General features: G+C 33.9%; 2 protein-coding genes across 2 annotated transcripts; one reads left to right on the top strand and one right to left on the bottom strand.

The window, feature by feature from the left end:
- Positions 1 to 1,429: 1,429 nt before the first annotated feature.
- On the top strand, positions 1,430 to 18,208 carry LOC131649077 (uncharacterized). Its single transcript, XM_058918822.1, has 3 exons — positions 1,430 to 1,549; positions 1,671 to 1,776; positions 17,727 to 18,208. The coding sequence occupies exons 1-3, from the start codon at positions 1,505 to 1,507 to the stop codon at positions 17,900 to 17,902; spliced, it is 327 nt and encodes a 108-aa protein (XP_058774805.1). The 5' UTR covers positions 1,430 to 1,504; the 3' UTR covers positions 17,903 to 18,208.
- Positions 18,209 to 18,293: 85 nt separating this feature from the next.
- Positions 18,294 to 20,943, bottom strand: LOC131649076 (glutathione S-transferase DHAR1, mitochondrial-like). The gene is made up of 6 exons (XM_058918821.1): positions 20,788 to 20,943; positions 20,621 to 20,711; positions 20,374 to 20,517; positions 18,956 to 19,073; positions 18,703 to 18,843; positions 18,294 to 18,533 (listed from the first exon to the last, which is right to left on the bottom strand). The coding sequence occupies exons 1-6, from the start codon at positions 20,843 to 20,845 to the stop codon at positions 18,447 to 18,449; spliced, it is 639 nt and encodes a 212-aa protein (XP_058774804.1). The 5' UTR covers positions 20,846 to 20,943; the 3' UTR covers positions 18,294 to 18,446.
- Between the last annotated feature and the right edge of the window lie 2,096 nt (positions 20,944 to 23,039).

Here is a 23,039-nt window from a genome sequence, read left to right as displayed (position 1 = left end):
CACAACTTCACTAAATTTCGCCTAGTAGCCCAACACTTTGAATAATTTACCTCTTACTCCTCCTCAATTTTAAACTCCCATCTTACACATTATCAAAAAATTATTTTACCATTTTAAAATTTCTGAAAAAAATAGTTATTTTAAAAATTAAATATTTAATAAAAGAATTACTTTACCATTTTCAGCTTTACATTATGTTTTAAATTAGCGATTAAATCTTTTAAAATAATTAAAATTCATTTAAAAAATTATTTTTTATCACTACATGATTATTAATACATGTAGTGATAAAAAATTTAAATATATATCATTTATATTAGAATTTAATTGAAATATATTAACCGTGTAAAAAAGTTTTATGCTGTCAGTAAAAATTAAATAATAAGAAATTTAAATATATATCATTTATATTAGAATTTAATTGAAATACATTGACTGTGTAAAGAAGTTTTATGCTGTCAGTGAATCTCAACCGTTGATCTGTTAAAATATTTAACTTTTATTTTAATTTTTATTAAAGTAATTCATTTGAATGATAATGATGTATTGTTGGTGTAAAAGTTTTTACACTATCAATGCATACCAATTAAAATTTCTGTAGATATTCTACCGACAGTGTTAAGCAATTCTACTTCAAATCATAACCGTAAATTTTTATAGATGTTTGGTTTTTTGAATTATATAAAAGATTACTTATAAATAGTACTATAACACCTCGTACATATACGTCTAGAATAATATGTAGTGATGCTAAAAATTGGTAAATGAAACATACATAGGCGGAAAAGACAAGGAAAAATAAAATCGTATACAAATAAATTCATGTTCAAAATGTATACAATACACTTGTCCATAACACTGCACAACAGAAAAATATCGTCTGATTTCATGTATCTTGTAGAACCGAGTCAACTCATAAGATAGGGGAACTCACTGAGATTTAGTAATCTCACTTCAATCCTATCATTTTTTCAGGAACAAGTTAGAATTAGAAGAATTGCTATGATCCTTATTGAAGACGGTGGACTAGCAGATATCAGAGGATATTTTTCTGCTGTGCAGTGTTATGAACAATGTTATGAACAAGTGTATTGTATATATTTTGAACAGGAATTTATTTATATACAATTTTATTTTTCCTTGTCTTTTCCGTTTATGTATATTTCATGTACCAATTTTTAACATCAGTACATATTATTCTAAACTGATTGTATAAAATATTTTACACTAAAAACATATAATTATTCTCTCTATAGATAATACTACGTAGTAGTATAAGACAAATATAATGGTCATTTAGAATCTCCTCTAATCCTCTCCCAACCAATTAGCACTTATCTCTCACGTGGGGCACTGGGTCCCATGCATCCCCACCACTCTCTTCATGCATCAGCTCACAGCTTCACTTACTTTATATTCTATACATTTTATTTCTTCTAGCTCTACACATTTAGCACAACAAATCTTGTAACATAATACAATACTAAAAGCTATAGTTTGAATCATGGGAGACTCATCTTCTTCTTCTTCGGCTTCTTACATTCACTTGGTATATATATAGTTTTGTGTTACTCTATATCTATAATTATCTTTTTGTTGTGACCTATAGTTAGTTAAATGGTGATCATATATTCTCATACATGCAAGTTGACAGAGTTTATTAATTATAGGTGCAGCACCTGATCGAAAAGTGTTTGATCTTTCACATGACTAAGGAAGAATGCATGGAAGCTCTCTCTAAACATGCAAATATTAATCCAATTATTACATCCACGGGTATGATCTTAATTTAATTATACTGATCCTTGGCGTGAGAAAATCAAGAGATACAATTCAGATCATAATTGGATTAATATGACACTTTGAAAGAAAGATATGATGAGAAGCCTAAATGAATTTGATCAAAAATTGAAATTATAATACTTTATGGCATAAGTCATTTTTTTCTTTATGGGGAATAGTATTCTTAATCTGAAGTCTACTTAGAATTTAATAAAATTAAATAAAAGTTTATTTTATTCAAAATTTGAATGTGAGCTCTTCTGAATGATTTGTCTTCAAAAATTCATTAATTCCTTGCATTAAATTAGTACGTTAATAAAATGCGATAATAATTTTTTACCATATAATATAATGTTTCTATTGTAAAAAAATTAATATATACTATTTTTGTCCATTAAAGGAATCACAAATCATATATTTTATGACCTTAAATACATGTGAAAATTTAATATTAAATTTGTTGATAATTTTAAATACATTTAAAATTTTGATTTGTTTCTTAATCTTCAACTCTATATATAAAACACACAAGCCTAAAACGACTTCTCAATCCCCTTGATATTTTCTAGGACTTTTTAAATTCTAAAAACTAGAATGAATTGTACCCTTGCCTTTTTTTTGTTTTTTAATAGAATTCATACTCTCTTCAGCTTTAAAGTCATGAAGGATGTAAAGACAATAATGATAAAGTCATATTTATAATTATTGAAATTCAACAGATCTTTAACGAATCTAAAACACAATCCATTAACGAATGGATACGCAAAACAAAATAACCAAATCTAATACAACCGAGCCGACTAAACCAGACCTGATGTCGGACGAACATAAACTGCCTTGTCGAATTCAATATGGTGTGGCAACCGTCTGACCTTCATCGGACTCCTTGGCTTCATTGCTTGCGATCGCAGCCTCCGCCGCCTGCCGACTTCCAATCAGCCTACGGTTTACCGCCCCCGCGACTCAGGTGTCTTCCGTCGACATTCATGTTGTTTTTCTACTTTTTTATTTTTAGGAATCTTGAAATTTGTTTCATTTCTCTTCATCGTTCTTGGTTTTAAGGAATACTTATACAATTCTCCACCTTGACTTAAAATATGGTGATACCAATTTACCCTTCAATCACTTTGCTACTCTCTACCATGTTGAAATCATTATTCAACAACTTGATCAAGTTCAATCCATGCCCAAACCTTGATCCAGTCACTTACATTCACCTGATTCCAACCATATTTTCTTGCTTATGTAATCTAACAGGTTCATAAGCATGGTTTTCAACCATGCTTAACTCCACTTGTTTTTCAAATGCCTCCTTGAAAGTCTTTGTTTCTCAGCTTTGCAACCTTTCAGCCACATTCAAAATATAACACCCAAGACCAACATAATCATACCTTTGAAATGATATAACATACCTTTTTACCTCATCATGAGTCAAATAATAATCAACAACCTATGTAATCATTCTCTCATTACTACCAGTATCCATAACATGAAACTCCACCTTAAAATGAGTTTTTTGCGCCATAGCTTCTAAAACTTTCATCTTAAAGTCATTACTCTTCCTCCCATGACAAAACTTGCTAAAAGTTATACATATATGAACGATGAAATTTGATCTTATAGGTTACATTTGCCACAGCTCATAACCCTTCTCACCTCTTAAATAGACATTAAAGATACAATCCATAATTTTACCATCAAGTTGGACAAACTTGAGCTGCGCAATAGGATAAATAGCATAAACTATAAGGTAAAATACAAACATCAATACATGTATCACAGCATTCACACAACTTCATTCTCACACTCAATCCATCAACATACTCAATACAATCACATATTCATCATTTAAATTATGCATTGAGACTCACAACATCAACTCGACTCATATGCATGTGGTACCATATCATTAACAATTGGTTCGCTCAGGAACGAGGTTCACCCTACTCGAACCCCAAATCCACCCTAATTTGATTGGGGACAAGTCACCAGTCCACCCTGTTGAGATTTGCAACTTGCCTCTTTTATCAACAACAACTACATAAGGATGCATTTCAAATACACGTTAATGTAACAACAACATAATGTTTAAAGTACCTTCCGACAATGAACAACTTGCATTGACCTGACGATAATAGTTTCTCACCCCCCCGAACTATTATCTTCCAACAACAACAACATAACTCATCAGCCATCATGATCATACAGCAGCACATCAACCTCATCACCACATTCACACATATTCATCATTCATCAATTAAATCATAATTTGATTAAATTCAGGTTTAATCATCAAGTCACACTAAAACATCATCAAACATTAGTTAACAGTGAGCCAACAACCAAAACAAAACTCAAAGAATCAAAACGGCAAGCTAATTTCAGTAATTGGGCGAATTACGCCCTTCCCGGTATCATATCGATTGCTCGCCACCACCATGGTGCCTGTCACTGACCTCAAAATATCAAATTGTCACCTATGTAATGAATGTTAGAAAGATCCTAAAGTCCCATATTGGTTGGAGATTCCTTAGCTTACCAACCGATTTTTTAAGGATAAGTTAGGTCAAACTCTAATATGGTATCAGAGTCTATCGATCGGACCATAGGCCTTCCACCGTTAATATCCATGCACCAAGCCCTAAAAGAGTTCTGGGTGTGATGGGGTGTGTTAGAAAGATCCTAAAGTCCCACATTGGTTGGAGATATATCATTGAAAGAGTTTATATAGATGGACATTCCTTACCTTACCAACCGGTTTTGTAAGGATGAGTTAGGTCAAACTCTAATAATGACCGACTCCACAAACCGATCATGGGCTTCATGACGGTTTACCCATCACGGGTATGACATCCGTCATCGCCTAAAGGGCCATGGCGACTTGGTCTCCATGTCGATGGCGCCCGTCATCGACATTCAGTCACACCAGAACACAATTTTGATTATAGAGACTTGGGCAATCTCCCAAAATCACTTCCAACCATCCAAAACATAACCAAAATGCAATATACATGTTATAATACACTTTAAGAATATTAATTCAACGGTTTTCACATGTTCAATCACTTATTTTCATGAAATCATAATTGTTCTGAAGCTTTAAAACTCATCAATGGTGTAAACATAGTAACACATCAAAATAGAAAATATAACCAATCAAAGTGCATGAATTTCATCAATAATCACAAAACAGATAATCAATTATTATCAATTTACATAATTGAATCAAAACCAGACTTCCTATTGGAGGTTAAGGACTTTTCATTCTACCCCTCATGCATATACCCGTTATTGAATCAACTCTTCCCCTTACCTAATTATCCTAACAGTATAAATTATGGTTTGATGAATCTTCTTCTCCCCCAAGTCCTAAGATCTTTCTCTCCTCTTAGTCTTCTAGCCTCGAGCCTTTCTTTCTCAAGTTCTGGTTTTTCCACGTACTGATAACCAAAAACTCCTAAACTTAGGTTATGCCACTAATTTATATCATTAGGGTAAATCTTATTATAATTATAATTTTAACCCAAATGTGTATCCCTCTTACTCCTTTCTTCCTTCCACTCCTCATAATTTTCACTATTTGCCCAAACCCTTTATTTTTTCATTAAATTAAATAAATCTAATGAAACACTCTTAGTTTAATTATTAGAATAAACTCTAATAATTTTAATGAAACTCTACCAGCCTCTAATTACTCTCCACACCCCTACCTCAAGATCACACACCTCATCACCCATATTCATTTAATTAATATTACCCCATGATTAAATAAACACAAAATAATTATACTAAATTAAACAATTTCAATAAATCAAAAGCTCGGGTGTTACAAATTGCATTTTTATCCATAATATTCTTCAAAACTCATTAAAGTGATCTAAAATAACTTCAGACATCGACCATGCCTTGATCTTAAATCTCATAGCTTGTTATTGTCATGAAAGTCTTCACTAGATGATGAATGAACAACAACATTGAAACCTTCTAAAATATATAACTCACTTATTTTAGACCTTTTAGCCATGATTATTTCACCATGCTAAATCTTCAACACCACATGTTCAACTCTAGTGGAATAGCCTAAATCATTAAACATACTTATAGATAAGAAATTTCGATCGAGCTCTAGAACATACCTCATGTAGTGTAGACGAAACTAATGATTATTGAACATTTGAAGCTTGAATGTATCAGTACTATAAACCTTCAAGCCTTATTCTCACCTAGGTGAACTATTCCATCTTCATCCAGCTTCAAAGTGTCAAAGTACCATTTGTTGGACACGTGTGATAAAAGCAACGGGAGTCCACAACCCAACTTTATTCGATCCCTAAAATTCCCACCACTAGTCCACTAGCACTCATATAACTATCCTCATCTAAGGTAATTGCAATCTAAACATAATCGTTATCGCCCTTCCTCTAAGGACAATCCATCATGAAGTGACTGATTTTTTAACAAGTGAAACATTTTAATTTTGTCTTGTCAAATCTCTTTGATTTGGACATCCTTTTAATCTCATTCCTTATCTTAATACACTCAATCATTCACCAATATAGTCATGTCCCCATCATCAATCTTCACCTCAATGTTCTCTAGATATTTAAGGATCTTGTGAAAATTCGTAAAATGCTCTACTATGGATTTATTATCTACCATTTAAAATGAATACAATTGTTGTTTCAAACACAACATGTGAACCAAAGACTTGGTCATGTAGAATGACCCAAGTTTTACCCACATCAAAGTTGCAGTCTTCTCCCTGATGACTTTCCTTAAACTTTATCCTTAAATCACAGGATAATTATACTTTTGACTTTGTCCATCATCTAAATTTTCTCTTATTGTGTTAGGTGTGCAAGCATAGATGTCTCCCAATTTCATGCTTCAATACACTTTTGTTGAGTTAAGAATGCTTCCATCTTCACTTTGCATAATCCAAAATCTTTGTCTCTGGAATACTTCTTGATCTTCCATTTAGAACTCATGGTGCTCACTAGTAAACAAATTCTATTTTCCCCATGGTGGACATCACTTGTTGTGAAAACTCTAACAGTTCTAGTGAAATTTTTTTATAGTTTAAAAAACTTCAAAAAATTTGATCTGTGGGAAAAAACAATGACAATCAAAATCCATTCCTTCGAGCAACACACTAACATGCTAAGAGTGAAGACAAATACCCAACAAGTTAGATGAAAATAAAAGACAAGAACACAGTAAAAATTGTTTACTCTATTAATCAAATTGAGCTACCATAGAGGAGAACAACTTTGTGATTCCAAAAAATATTTCAAGAGATTACAAAATAGTTACGAGAAAAAAATGATCCATTTCCCCAAAAAAATACCTATTTTTTACCTAACTATTCTCCAATCACTTCAAAACTCTCTCACTCTCTCTCTCTCTCTCTCTCTCTCTCTCTCTCTCTCTCTCTCTCTCTCTCTCTCTCTCTCTCTCTCTCTCTCTCTCTCTCTCTCTCTCTATCTATCTATCTATCTATCTATCTATCTATCTATCTATCTATCTATCTATCTATCTATCTATATATATATATATATATATATATATATATATATATAAGAATCACATAAACTGAATGGGTTTATAAGTGCTTTCCAATCCCCTTAGATAACTCTAAGGGTTTCCAAATTCCAAGAACTTCAAGAAATTTCTATCATTGTTTCTCTAAGTTTTTCAACAAGATTCCTAACTCTTATTTATGTCTTCAGCTCTGAAGTTCTAAAGTTTGTAAAGAGAAGAATGATGGAAATGTATATTTACAATTTTTGAAATCCAACAGATCCTTAAAGAATCCTAAACACAACCCATTAACAAACATATCCGTGAACCGAAACGACCAAGCTTGACGATACACGTGAACTGAATTAACTGCATTTGATACTCAAAGAGCATGAATTTTCCCCATGAGATTCGGCCTCTATAGTCGCCACTGAACGTATGCCAGACTTCTCGGATCCTCCAATAGCGACCATCAAAACACCTCCATCACGACTTCGAAACTGCCATTAGGTTGTCACCCAATAGATAACCCCCACGAGTTCTATGGATATTGTTGTTGCCGCCTTTAAGATATCCAAAAATCTCGAAACATGTTTCTTTTTCTTAATCACTAAATATTCTAAAACGACAACGGCACAAATTACATCGTTCACGGTTTAAAAAAACTTTTCATACCCCTTATTGTCGGCTTGTAAATTTGCTAGCTCTTGTCCCAACGAGCCTCTAATTGGTCATCAAAGCCCATTAAATTAGGGAATTTCTTAATGCACCTTATGTGTTACTAATACACCACGTGAAATAACAATTATACCCTCATATTTCAGAGATGCATTTGCAGACACGCTAAACGCACACTACCAAGGCTGATTTTGAGTCAAGCATTATGATTGTGTATTATTAATCCGGAGATGCATCTCCGTAAACCTCGTGGAGATGTATTTTTGTAGCCTACTGAAGCAGATACATAAAACTAAAAGTTGACAAAATGAAATTACCATTGATAGCATAAACTCGACATTACATAAGGGATGTTAACATCAATCAAACATTACATTTCAATATCCAGGTAGACATTGCGACATCTTCTTAATATCTTAGAACGATCTTGAAATCGTCACATCCGCCTCGATCAGAACTTTTATTTTTAAACCAAAAAAGTATTTCACATAACCCTTAAATCTGCATCCGTCTTCAGCTCAAAGTTTTTGAACTCAATCTTTCCTTCGTTGTCAATCGACGACGAATGGTACTCGATCTTCACAATTTTTCAATTGTCGCCATATGGTAGGAGATTTTGCAGTATGTATTTCAGATCTGCAAGAGGGGTGTACTCATTGATCTTAAATTCAATTGAGGGTTTTGCACTGTTAAAGTAGACATTGCGACATGTCAATTGATGTTCATTATGGTGTAATGTGTTTTGGTATGAAACAATGAGACAAGTGCCTCATATATATAGTGGTTGTAGAAAAATACGGACCTCTAAAATTCTATCTTGTATCAGGGGATATTCTTTGAAACACATTCCTTCTCTTCTGGCATGAGGTGACATGCAATTGGATGAGCGGCTAACTTTTCACACAAATCATGGTTATGTAAACCACATATCATATTAAATCTCCATTCGTTATTTGCCAACAGATAACTATGCAACTTAAAGGGACACTCATATTTTCTTGAAGTGGTCATCTCGTTTGAAATTCCTGAGAGGGGGTCTATACTTCTCACTTCTTTCGCATGTTATCGTCTCAAATGCACCTCTTCAATCACAACCATTATCATACCTTCCGATTGCAACACAAAACTCCAATTTGGATGCCTTCGTCACGAAATTCAAACTCTTTTTTATTTTTAAATAGGTTACCAACATCTACCTCCTCCACAAGGACCACAACAGCACGTTTGGCATCCAGAGACACAATAAGTTTTGGGAAAACATTTGCGTGCCCTATATCTAATGAAAACAATAACATAAAATACTAAAAAACAACTAAAATTGAAAACAGGCAGCTGGAAAATGAAAAGATACAAGACCGGAAGATGCATTTTCGAAGAAATTCAAACAGGGTCCAAAAATGTATTTCCGGATTAAACAAAAGTTTTTTCATCTTCAAAAAAATGTTAATGTGAGCAATAAAACTTGAAATAAATGAACATTACCTTGAATTTCAGCTTCTTTTGCTCCTTTTAATGTGTTGAAACACAAGAATGGAGTTTTGGAGTGAAAATCTTGATTGAGAATTGAAGTATTTTTGGGAAGGGTTTGAAGACAAAATAGGTAACGGGTAGATCATGCATATGGTTGTTTTATTAAAATCACGTTTGATATTTCTAAAAATACATCTCCGAAAATGCCTGACTTGCAAAGGTGATAATTTTTCAAATTCCCACTTCATTACTCCGGAAATACATTTTATGAAACCTCACTGGGATGCTCATTAAACAATATATTGAATTGATCTATTCATATATACATTTCCGAAACTAAATTTAGTTTTGAAATGGGGTGACAGAAATTTTGCGCACCATTGAATGATGCATAGGATGGTCCAAAAATAAATTTCCAAAAATAAGATAATTTCTTTATCCACATCCCTATTTTCTTGGTGACCTCTGGTGAAAAACTAAAAATACCCCTACTTCGGAAATGCATTTCCGAAATATTTTTTTTTTCAAATTTTTTCCAGAATTCGGAAATGCACTTCCAAAAAACATCAAATAGGGGTGTTTTCGGAGATGCATTTCCGAAAACACTCATTTTTTGGTGTTTCGGAAGTATACTTCCGAAAAAAGACTTGGTGAAGTCAAGAAGTATTGAAAAGTGTGATTAGTAGATGCAATTGATGAGGAACTAACCTGCAGAAAAGATGCAATTAAATGTCATTGTACTATGATAGATAGGTAATGATGAAAAGCAGTTCCGAATATCTTTGGGCAAGAATTTTGGCATAACTTAATTTATGAAAAGATTTGAAAGCCAGAAAGTATGTGTACTACCAGTGATTTCTTAATTTTAGATTGGAAAGCTTTTTTACTTTTCACGGACATCAAAGCCAGAAAGTATGTGTACTACCAGTGATTTTTGGACTGTCATGGCTAGATGTGTACTACCAAAAAGTATGGCATAACCTAATATAATAGTGATTTTTGAATTGCATGGTTAGAAGTCTAAATATCATATTGAATATATTAAAGGATGAGTTGGTACACGGAACAATGATGAATAGATTAAAAAAATACTTATATTGCACCCATTTAGCATTTTTTCGGAAGTATACTTCCGAAACTCAAAAAAGGGTGCTTTCGGAAATGCATCTCCGAAAACACCCCTATTTGATGTTTTCGAAAGTGTACTTCCGAATTCTAAAAAAATTTTGAAAAAATATTTACTTCGAAAATACATTTCCGAAGCAGGGGTATTTAGGGGTTTACGCTGGGGTCACCCCCTTAAGGGATCAATAAAGAAATTTTCAAAAATAAAGGGTATTTTTCAAATTTTCATAGAATGAATAGGGTGGATAAAAAATTCCTTTAAATTATGCCAAAGTCTCTCATTGGAGTGAAGATGAGATACACTTCATGTTGTAGTTTCGTACAAGACACAAATCAAATTCCATGAAATCTACACAAAATCAAATCCGAAATTATATAAAATCCGCACAAAGTCAAATCCCATCAAAGAAAAACTCAACCTTCATACCCACTAGACAAACCAAGAAAACATGATTATTCTTTTATTATCCTAAATATACAAATGGTGCAAGACTATGTTCTCCTAATTAACCCATATACTTTGTAACTCGTCGGATAGATTACAAAGATTAACTAAGGGTGTGTTTGGATTGGCGGTGGACAGAATTAATTTTAGTAGAATTGAGTTTGGTAGAATTGATTTTAGTAGAATTGAGTTTAGCAGAATTGATTTATGTTTGGATACATTTTTGTAAAAGTGAGTTGAATAATAAATTACAGTGTAAAAATCATCCAGAATCAATTCTGGAGACAGAAGCTACAAATTCTAGCTTCAAGTAGAATCAATTCTGGAGACAGAATCAATTCTACTTTTATCAAACCAAACATCTTAAAATTACCCAGAATTGATTCTACGCCTCTAGAATTGCTTTTGGCATTTTCAAAAGCCAAACCAAACATGCACTAAGCTTTAAGGATTCGAGCATCATAAATGGCTAGATCTACACATATCTCATCATGTTAGGCGTATTGTAAAAATGAGGAACGTTTCTTGTAAAACCCTTCTTTCAAATATCTATCAAATTTTCCTCGATCTCAAATATTCTTAAGGAGAAAAAATCATGAGAAAAATAAACATGTACCCAAATAGAAAAAAAAATTGAATGTGTGTGAAGCGGATAGAGGTACAAATAGGTTAGGTAAGACTTTAGAATACCTGAGTCTGATTTACGATAAATTTAAAAGGTTTAAGTCTGACATATGATCTATCATAGGTTCAATTTTTTAATCTGGTCTGACATTTTTAAAAGTCTGATTTAGTCTGGTCAGAAAGCCTAATTAAAAGTCTATATTTCATTAAAATTTTCAATTAATCTATATTAGTTAAAAAGCTTTAAAGGTCAACCTATATATGCATATATAAGTCGACATGTTTAGACTTTGTTCTTTTTTATATATATATATATATATATATATATATATATATATATATATATATATATATATATATATATATATATATATATATATATATATATATATATATATATATATATATATATATATATATATATATATATATGGGAATGTATCAAGTAGGAAGGTTTTTAAATAAGAGATAAGAGGATTCAATGCTAATCATTGGATTAATCAAGAGAGAGAAATAATAATTATATTAATATTTTAATAAATAGTTTAATTTCTCTCTCTTGATTAATCCAATGGTTATGATTGAATCCTCTTATCTCTTATTTAAAAATTCTTCCTACTTGATACATCCCCATATATATATATATATATATATATATATATATATATATATGAATACATAGGCTATATTTAAATTTTTTTTTAGTATATATATGCATACAAATGTCAACCAATTTAGCATATTTGATAGACTTTTTTAATAGTCTAAATTTGACATATTTAATAAAATAGGTTTTTATAAAAACCTAAACTTGACATCTTTATTAAATAGGTCTGATCTTAAATAAGTTAGGTTATAGGACTCCGCAGGTCAGTATGACATATTCTCATCTCTGAGAGCGTCCACCCCTAAGAGCGGACATGGAATTATGGAGAATGCTACCCTTGCTCTTTTTTTCTTCTTCTTTTGGATTAATAGATATTTTACCATACAAATTAAAAAAAAATGGTTCACCATGGTATGGTAAGGGAAGTCCATTAGAATTAAAAAATATATATTCCATCCGTCCCACAATGACTACGATGAGTGATCCATTTAAAAATAAATGACTCATTTTAATTTTCAATACACTTTTTTCAATTCTACCATCTTATTTTTTTACACTTTTTTTAATCTGTGTGAAATGGATCTTATTTTTTTACACTTTTTTTAATCTGTGTGAAATGAATGGCTAGATCACTCATTGGGACGGATGGAGTATTTAAAAGTGTTTCAGAGTCTTGGGTTAGGTTAACATTTGTATAGAATTTGTTTTGTCGGTAGGAATTGGGAGTCAGATTATTATTTTTTAATAACATATTAAATAATATGTCCAAATAATTTAGGTTGCACTGAAAAAATTTCACAAGCAAAAATAAATGCCTAGTAAATATTTTATGTCAATTCTAGTTTATGATTATTATGAAAAATCGGGTCCTTTTTATAAGAAAAATTTTACTTGATACATTAGTTACGTATTTAAAAAAAAAAAAAACAAATTTTTTCTATTTCCACCTCTACAAGATACAACATAAAAGCAAACACAATCATGCACGTGCATACATAAGTTGAATTGACATAACATTATGAAACGCAACAATAAATATTGACATAACATTATGAAACGTAATAGATGACACACAAGTAGAAAGTTAGTTAGGAAGTTAGTTAGTTAGCTGTTAATTCTGTTATACAGTTAGTTACTATATACCCTATATATAGTGTGTGTAATATACTTTCATTCAATAAGAGAGTTATCATTTTCACTCCTCTTATTCTTCTTCTCTTAAGCTCTCTATTTCCTCTTTCATGGCTTCCATGTATGAAGCATAATATGGTATCAGAGCCTCGTTTAAGATCCGGTGGGCTACCTTCTATGGTTTCCGCTATCGGGCCACCCGTCATTTATTTCCACGCTCCAGTTGTCTAGTCCTGGGCGTGAGGGGGTGTGTTAAGAGTCCCACATCGGACAATATATGGCCTGAACATGTCCTTATAAGTGGGGGCAATCCTCACCCTACAAGCCGGTTTTGTAGGGTTGAGTTAGGCCTAACCACATTTCTTAACATGGTATCAGAGCTTATGATGAAGCAAATACACTTGTAAATGCTTATGATTCAAAGAAGTTTCCTGCCAAAGCTTTCAATTCTCATGGTGGAACTTCTACTAACAAGAAAGATGGTAGAGTATGCACTTTTTGTCACAGAACTGGCCATACCATTGATGTTTGCTATCGCAAACATGGATTCCCTCCTAATTTCACCAAAAGACAAACATCTGCCAATGCCTCTACTACTGCAGACAATCATACTCAGTCTATGAACAACAATGGATCAGAAGGTTCTCACAATGATTCAGGTACTAGTATCACTCAAGAACAGTATGCCCAACTGATTAGTTTGTTACAACAAACAAATTTGCTGTCTATCAACCATCCTGTCAACCCTAGTGCCAATCACATTTCCACTCATATTGGTCATACACCAAATGAGGACTCAGGTAAATCCTTTGTTTCTACAGTCTCTTGTTCCACATATGTTAAACCTGATTTTTGGATTTTAGACTCAGGTGCCAATGATCATGTGTGTTTGTCCCTTCAAATGTTTAGCTGTTATCACAAAATAAAACCCATAAATGTCTGTTTGCCCAATGGCTCAGTTGTTTTAGCAAAACATGCAGGAACAATTCAATTTTCACCTCACTTGCAGTTGCATAATGTATTGTTCACTCCTGAATTTTCTCTTAACCTTGTGTCTGTTTCCAAACTGTGTCAATCCACTAATTGCAATTTCATTTTTACTGCTAATGATTGTTATATTCAGGATGTGAAAACCAAGAAGATGATTGGTTTGGCTAATCAAGTGGAAGGTTTGTACAGACTCAAGACAAGTATTGACCTGATACCTGCTGAAACAAGCATTTCAAGTATATCTTCATCCAATCCTCATGCTGATATTTCGATTCCCAATAATTGTAAATTGATACCTAAGCAAGCTTTGTGGCATTTTAGATTAGGTCATTTGTCACATGATAGACTCTCTAAAATGGCTCACATGTACCCTGATATTTTCAATGACAACAAAGCAGTTTGTGATGTGTGTCACTATGCCAGACATAAGAAACTGCCTTATAATCTAAGTCATTCCAAAGCTTCTCAAAATTTTGAATTGTTGCATTTTGATATATGGGGTCCTATATCCACAAATTCCATTCATCATCATAAGTATTTTTTGACAGTTGTTGATGATCACAGTAGGTTTACTTGGATCATACTACTTAAGAACAAATCTGAAGTTTCTAATCATGTCCAACAATTTGTGACTCTCATAGAAAACCAATTTCAAACCTGTCCTAAGTTCATCAGGTCTGATAATGGACCTGAATTTCTCCTAACTCAATTCTATGCCTCTAAAGGTATTTATACATCAAAGATCATGTGTTGAGTCCCCTCAACAAAATGCAAGAGTTGAAAGAAAGCATCAACACTTGCTTAATGTAGGTAGAGCCTTACTACACCATTCAAATTTACCCAAATCATATTGGTCTTATGCTGTCAGTTATGGAGCCTTTATAATCAATAGGGTTACTTAACACTCCTTTACTCAACAATAAATCCCCTTATCATATACTGTATAGCAAACCACCAGACATTAACCAAATCAAGGTCTTTGGATCATTGTGTTATGCATCCACCTTGTCCAATCAAAGAACCAAATTAGATGCAAGAGCTAGAAAATCATTGTTCCTTGGATATGCTGTTGGATATAAAGGATCCATTTTACTTGATTTAAACTCATACAGCATTTTTATCTCTAGAAATGTTACTCATCATGAACACATTCTACCCTACCAACAACAATCCTCTTCCAATAACCATCCTTGGGAGTACTATAGTACTGCAGCTCCCAATCAAAACCTTTACCATGACATACCTATTCATACCTCTCCTACTGATCAATCCAACATTTCAAATGTCCCAAATTTATCTCCACCCACCACACCTGACTCAAATCAACCTTCTCCTATCATTTCTAACCAACACACCACTGACTCCAATCAACAAAATCCCATCCGTGCCTCTAGCAGAATCAGAACTTTACCTTCCTTTTTAAAGGACTATGTCTGTACAGCCTTCACTGATCCAGAATGCCAATCATCTTCAGGTAATCCTCACTCTATTTCAAATTTCGTTTCTTATCATAATTTGTCTCCTTCTCAATATCGTTTTACTCTTTCGCTCACCACTAACCATGAACCTAAGTCATACTCCGAGGCAAGCAAATTTGAATGTTGGAATCGGGCTATGAAAGTTGAACTTGCTGCACTTGAGCAAACTGGCACTTGGAAAATCGTGGACCTTCCACCTCATGTGAAACCTATAGGTTGTCGTTGGGTTTACAAGATAAAGCATCATTCTGATGGATCCATAGAAAGATTCAAAGCTCGTCTTGTTGCTAAAGGATACAACCAAATTGAAGGACTCGATTATTCCGACACCTTTTCACCTGTTGCTAAGCTAACCACAGTTCGATTGGTTCTAGCTTTAGCTTCAATACATAGCTGGCATCTTCACCAATTGGATGTGAACAATGCGTTTCTTCATGGAGATTTGAATGAAGATGTTTACATGTTGATCCCACCAGGTGTCCAAACTTCCAAACCTAATCAAGTCTGCAAACTCATTAAATCCCTTTATGGATTAAAGCAGGCGAGCAGACAATGGTTTGACAAGTTGACTTCAGTTCTCACTTCCAATGGCTACTCTCAAGCACCTTCTGATCATTCACTTTTTGTCAAACAAACATCATCGACCTTTACAATCCTACTTGTGTATGTTGATGATGTTATTCTGGCTGGCAATTCCTTACAAGAGTTTCAAGCCATGAAGGATATCCTACATCAGTCATTCAGAATTAAGGACTTGGGCATTCTCAAATATTTTTTGGGATTAGAGGTAGCACATTCTAAACGTGGTATTTCTATTTGCCAAAGAAAATATTGTCTCGACCTCCTCAAAGATTCAGGTTTTATTGGCTCCAAACCAGCTAACACGCCATCAGATCCATCATTCAAACTCTGTCAAGATGCTAGCCCTGCCTACCATGATGTTCCTTCATATAGACGTCTCATTGGCAGACTGATTTACCTCACCACCACCCGTCCAGATATCACGTTTATCACACAGCAACTTAGTCAATATCTTTCTAAGCCTTCTACTCAACATTATAATGCTGCCTGCAGAGTCTTGCGATACCTCAAACAATGTCCCGGCCAAGGATTATTCTTTCCACGAAGCTCATCTTTGCAAGTGACAGGCTTTTCCGCGCAGACTGGGCTGGCTGTGTAGACACACGTAAGTCAGTTTCAGGATCATGTTTCTATCTGGGTAGTTCCCTTATTTCATGGAGAACAAAGAAACAGACCACTGTTTCTCGTTCGTCCTCAGAGGCAGAATATCGTGCCTTGGCTGCAGCAACGTGTGAACTTCAATGGCTCTTGTACTTGCTTCGTGACTTGAAAATCACATGCACTCAAGCCCCAGTTCTATTCTGTGATAGCCAAAGCGCCCTCCACATTGCTGCTAATCCCGTTTTCCATGAACGGACGAAGCACCTTGATATTGATTGTCACATTGTTCGTGAGAAATTCTCAGCCGGCATGATGAAGCTTCTCCCTGTGACTTCCATCAATCAGTTAGCTGACTTTTTCACCAAACCGCTCCTTCCTAAACCTTTCCATTTTCTCAAGGCCAAGTTGAACTTGATCAACATCTACCAAAGTTCAACTTGTGGGGGGCTAATAGATGACACACAAGTAGAAAGTTAGTTAGGAAGTTAGTTAGTTAGCTGTTAATTCTGTTATACAGTTAGTTACTATATACCCTATATATAGTGTGTGTAATATACTTTCATTCAATAAGAGAGTTATCATTTTCACTCCTCTTCTTCTTCTTCTCTTAAGCTCTCTATTTCCTCTTTCATGGCTTCCATGTATGAAGCATAATAAAACGCAACAATAAATAAAATAGGTTTAACGAATGCAGTGTGGAATGAGCTAGAGAAGGAAAACAAAGAATTCTTTGAGCCATACATGAAGTTGAAGAGTACTACTATTGCTAAAGAGGAGATGATGAGGTCCAAGGAAGAAACAACTCACGTGATAAACAATATGATTTCAACTTTGGATTCCTCTCAAAATCCACAACAAGACGACAAATAACATAATAATTCATCTGCTATAGTAAATTCCTATGTCCTTTGCAACCAGCCAAAAAACTCAGAGCAAAGGTACTCTCTACTTTATCATCACTAGCTAGTGTCACTTTATGTCAATTATTGATTATGGTATTGTAATGTTCAAGAATATCTATCATCCATATGATTTCAGAAACAACGTATGTAAATATTCATGTCATGTATATATACATGTAATTTGCTTTCCTTCAATCAGTTCTCTAAGTTGCCATAAATTGCGATTTGTGTCTAAAGAGAAGTTACTACTTGATAATCTAAAATTTGGCGCGTTAAGGAAATCTTTCAGGAACATCATGTTAATACACGATGTTCCTGATTGACGGAAAAATACCTGCCATGGATCGACAAAACACACGTGAACAAACCACGCATTTATTATAGAAGAGAACAACATACTACTTCAACCGTTTAAAATGATAAATTACAACATACTATTCTTATTTCTTAACAAACTTCATATCATAGTGCATGTCTGGTGTTGTTCATTAAACTCATAGTTTCGAGCTACTTCATGGATTGACCTTTGGTTCCCATCCGGCGATGACATATTTCTCTTCAGCCTTGGTTTTCTTAAATGATTCACGGGCGAAGAGCAGCTGCAATATAACATTATTTATCTATCAACCAACCGAATCATATACAGTTTGTGCCTCATTATGTGGAAAAAATTCTCATAACGCCCGGTTTTCACAGACGTTCAATGGATTGGCAACGTATAAGATAGTACCGAAAACATTACATTCTTTACATAAAACAATGGCTTACCTTGACGTAGTTGTTAACATTAGTCAAACTCTCTGGAATAGTCCATTTCTTGAAGTGGCCAAGAGCAACCGTTAGATGGTAAAGTTTTGGTGCCAAACTCAAATCAACAGCAGAGACCTTCTCACCAGCAACATATGGACCCTGAGTTACCATACATAGCTCCAACATGTTAGTATGGCTAATTAGCTGTTACCATAGGGTAAAAAAAAACTTGAAAACTAAGATTGTTGATTATAAATTCACATAGATATACATTGGCCTTAAGATGTTCCTCCAAAGCATTCAGTTCAGCAAGCAAAGCTTGCTCTGTTCCATCATTTGAATCCTTGCTCTTCAAAAAGCTCACAAAAGTCCCAAATATGTTTGATCCACTGCAATTATGAACATGGAGTACAGCCAAATTCAGAAGCAATGAAGAAAAACTTTTTCAATTCAAATAATATATAAATAATCAGAACACAGCTTAAGTTGAGTATGCTTTTTCCATCACAATATAGCTTTGTTTGATTAAACAACTTAATTAAGCACTTAATCTATCCAAGAGATTTTATAGAAATAAGCTGAATGTTCTTTATGAACAGATCATAAATTGTTTCCATAAGCTCTCCTAAAGAGTTTTACAAGTGTTTAAGCAAGTAAATAAGCTCAAATAAATCAATCCAAATAGTTCTTTGTATTAATTTGACTGTTTTCCACTCACATCCCCCACTTCACAAAAGAAGAACAATCATAAAAGATCATAACCAACATCAACATCAACATCAACATCAATGCAGTAAGTAACATTCACATGAAGATAAATATCAGTAATAATTTTCAACCACCCATTTTCTCCAACAAATAACATCAGAAAAATATGGTTAATTCAGTTGAGTAGACAATTAATCCAATTCAAGGTCAAAATTGTAATTATCTCAACTACATAATTTACCATAATTTCACAATTTTATACATGATCTAAATTAACCATCACCTCAATTAAATTAACCATAGATTTGCATGAGATTTTCAAGTTGGTGCAGGTGTAGAAAAATTAAGGGTCCATGAAGCTTTTTTTAGGAAAATTGGACCCCAAAAAACAGTGACAGCCTGAATAGCACCAACACCTCTGAAAAAATTGAAATTATGTTCAATTTATTCAAATTTTAAAATTATTTTCAATATCAACATGTAAGTGTGTTTCCGGTGTCCATGTCAGGGCCGTCTTTGAGGGTTTTTGAGGGCGTGCAAGGCAGGATACTGCGCAGGGCCTCAAATTTTTTACAGTTAAACCGCAATTAAATAGAGCCTCGTACATCTTTGCCACTGTTAGAATGAGGCTAAATAGGGCCTCTAATTATTTTTTCAATTAAACCATGACTAGTCTACACAGGGCCTCCAAAAAATTGAGATGGCCACGGCCTTAGTCCATGCATAGGTGATAGCAACACAATGAAAAGAAACGGTGTCAAAAGAGTAAACACTAAAAGGACAAAAATAGAGAGGGTCAAGTTGAATGTTGGTGCAGGTGTAGAAAAAAATTAAGGGTCCATGACCATGAAGCATTTTTGAACAAAATTAGAGCAACAAACAACAGTGACAGCAACAGAATGAAAAAAAAAAAACGGTGTCAAAACAAAAAGTAAACCCTAAAAGGACAAAAATAGAGAGAGTCAAGTTGAAGGGCCATACACTGATGAAAATTGAGGAGGAGTAACAAGTGGTGGTTCAGGGTATTTCTCTTCAAGAATCCCCACAATAACATCAGAATCAGGAACCCATTTTCCATCAAACTTAACCACTGGAACCTTCCCTCCTGGATTCACTTCCAAAAACCTAACAACAAATCAACAAATTACCCACAAATTTCAACAAAAATACACACAAACAACACAGAAAAAGAAGAAAAAAGCCATAATCATAGTTGATTTTATAGTACCATGCAGGTTTGTTAGAGACATCAATTAGGTGAATATTGTATGGGACCTTCTTCTCTTCCAAAGTTAACAGTGCTCTTTGTGAAAATGGACCTGCAATCAAAAGAAATTGAAAAATGAGAACAAGTAACCAAAAACGAGAGACAGAGAGAAAGCGAGAGAAGCGTACAGTCTCCGAGAACAGTCGGAGCACCAACGGCGGCCTTAACAGCGATCTCGAGAGCCATTTGCGATGAATGAAAGAATGAATGGAGAGAAATGCGAAGAAAGAATGGTGTGTGTTTTGTGATCGATAGGTGGTGTGTTTTTATAATGAGGGAATGTTGGTTAAGGAAATTGTTAGAGTCTTCTTAATATATTTTAATGTTTGTTAAATTTACACATATGAGATTAAGTTTGACATGGTACTATTGCAAAAGTGTTATATTTATTGATACATTCACATCAAATATAAATTGTATATTTGCTCGGTCTCATAAAGAAATCATTTAAATTGTAGGAAATTTGAAAAAAAGAAATTTCTTGATTTAAATGATAAAACTAATGTTTCTTTTTGTCATTATTATAAATAAAGTTTTGTGTTTAGGTTCTTTGAAAATGTGATGTATTTGGTCTATATATAGACTAGATACATCAATTATTTAATGAACCTTGTTATAGTTGGTCTCATGGTCTAACTGATTGTGATCCTACATAATAAATAGTCCACTGAATACGAGTACGATTGTGTGAAAGGAGTTTATAGATGGTTCAATGTCGCCATCACAAGATGATGATGTCATCACAATGACATCATCTTTTTTAGAGTTGCAATCTAAAAGACGGTTTCAGCACCGCGTAACTTAAGATGAACTTGCTTTATTAGGGGGGCATCTGACCCAAGCAAATCATTGGAGCATGACCTACAACTGGTGGTCTTTTAACATTTTTTCCCTTTTTACAAATCCTAGAAGGTTCTAGGATCCAAAAATACTAACACTCCACATTAAAAGGTCAAATAAATACTCATTTTTCTAACCTTAAATATCTTGTCACTTTCGATTAACAGCGACTTAAGTGTCTGAGTGTTTGCAAATACCCGTGTCCTCAGACCGGAGCACCAAAGCACATTTCAAATACTAATAGACTGCTAGATATAAGTTCACCCATCTTTTGTGAATCTCATCGGTCTTCACAAATAAAAGTTCTGAATGTTTCTGCTCCAGTTCTTGTTTTGTCGTGTCTCCATTCTTGGTTGATCTGACTAGTTGGTTTTAACCATTCTGGATTGAGTCAGCTACACTTGTTTTGGCTTTGATTTTGAATGTCTTCAATTAAGCATATTTCCTTCTTTCTGATGTCTTGAGCCACCTTAAGATTTGATGTTGATCCATAAAACTCCTTTAGATATGTAGAATATTCTCAGAGTATTGAGATATTCGCCTTGACATCTTCTGATTATACTGAGTATAGGAATATGACGTTGATTTTCTACTCAGTGTGGTTTTTCTCCTTCTGGATCTCTCTATACGGTTAAGTGTGTGATCTTGAGATCAATAACAGAGCCATGCTCTGATACCAATTGAAGGTGGAGAAAAACACAAGAAAGGGGGAATTGAATTGTGTTCTTTGTCAAATTAAAATTCCCTTTCTCCAAATTCTTTTCTTTCTCTTAGCATCTCATCTTCTGGATATGCTTTAAATTTATGGAAGCATGCTTGGCATGGAGTTGCATAACCAATGAGATATTCATTTTAACTTCTTTATATCATCAGAACTTCTGACTTGTTTCAGTACAGTTCTAAAGACATTTTGCATGAATGTTCTAAGTTAAATGAATTATACAGAAAGTAAAAGACACATTCATTTTTATCCTGGTTCACCTTCTGAATAAGGCTACCTCCAGTCCACCTTCCTTAGGTGACTTACCTCAACAGAGGACTTAATCCACTATAATCAAACTTGATTACACCTGCACGATCATCCATCGTGACTAACAACCTGCACAGTCAACTGCTGTGACTAACCCTGCACAGGCTACCCACAAGTGACTAACCCCTAGATGACTCAACCGTTCAGTGATCTCAGCGAGATATAACGTTCATCAATCTAGTAACCCTACACAAGCCAACTGCTCGTGACTAACTGCAATGGACTGTTCAGTGATCTGATCCACATATATAACATCCATTGACTCCTGGACTTCTGACCTTCACTTGGTCTCCATGAGAATTTCCACAATGACCACCATCATTGTCTTCTCAAACTTCTGACCTTTTCTCGGTCGCTCAAGGCATCATCACCAAATTAAATTGGTTTCAATACAGTGCTTCATAATAAGCAGATATTCTAAGTATAAACTATATGATACAATGACAAGTAATCATTTTTTTAGTGAATAATCGTTGGAGTCTTCTTGTTTGCATCTTCTGGTGAGATCCT

The sequence above is a fragment of the Vicia villosa genome, linkage group LG2 (assembly GCF_029867415.1).
Source record: "Vicia villosa cultivar HV-30 ecotype Madison, WI linkage group LG2, Vvil1.0, whole genome shotgun sequence".
Classification (NCBI taxonomy): Eukaryota; Viridiplantae; Streptophyta; class Magnoliopsida; order Fabales; family Fabaceae; genus Vicia; species Vicia villosa.
The sequence above is the reverse complement of the archived record's forward strand: the minus strand, read 5'-3'. Positions and strand labels throughout refer to the sequence as shown.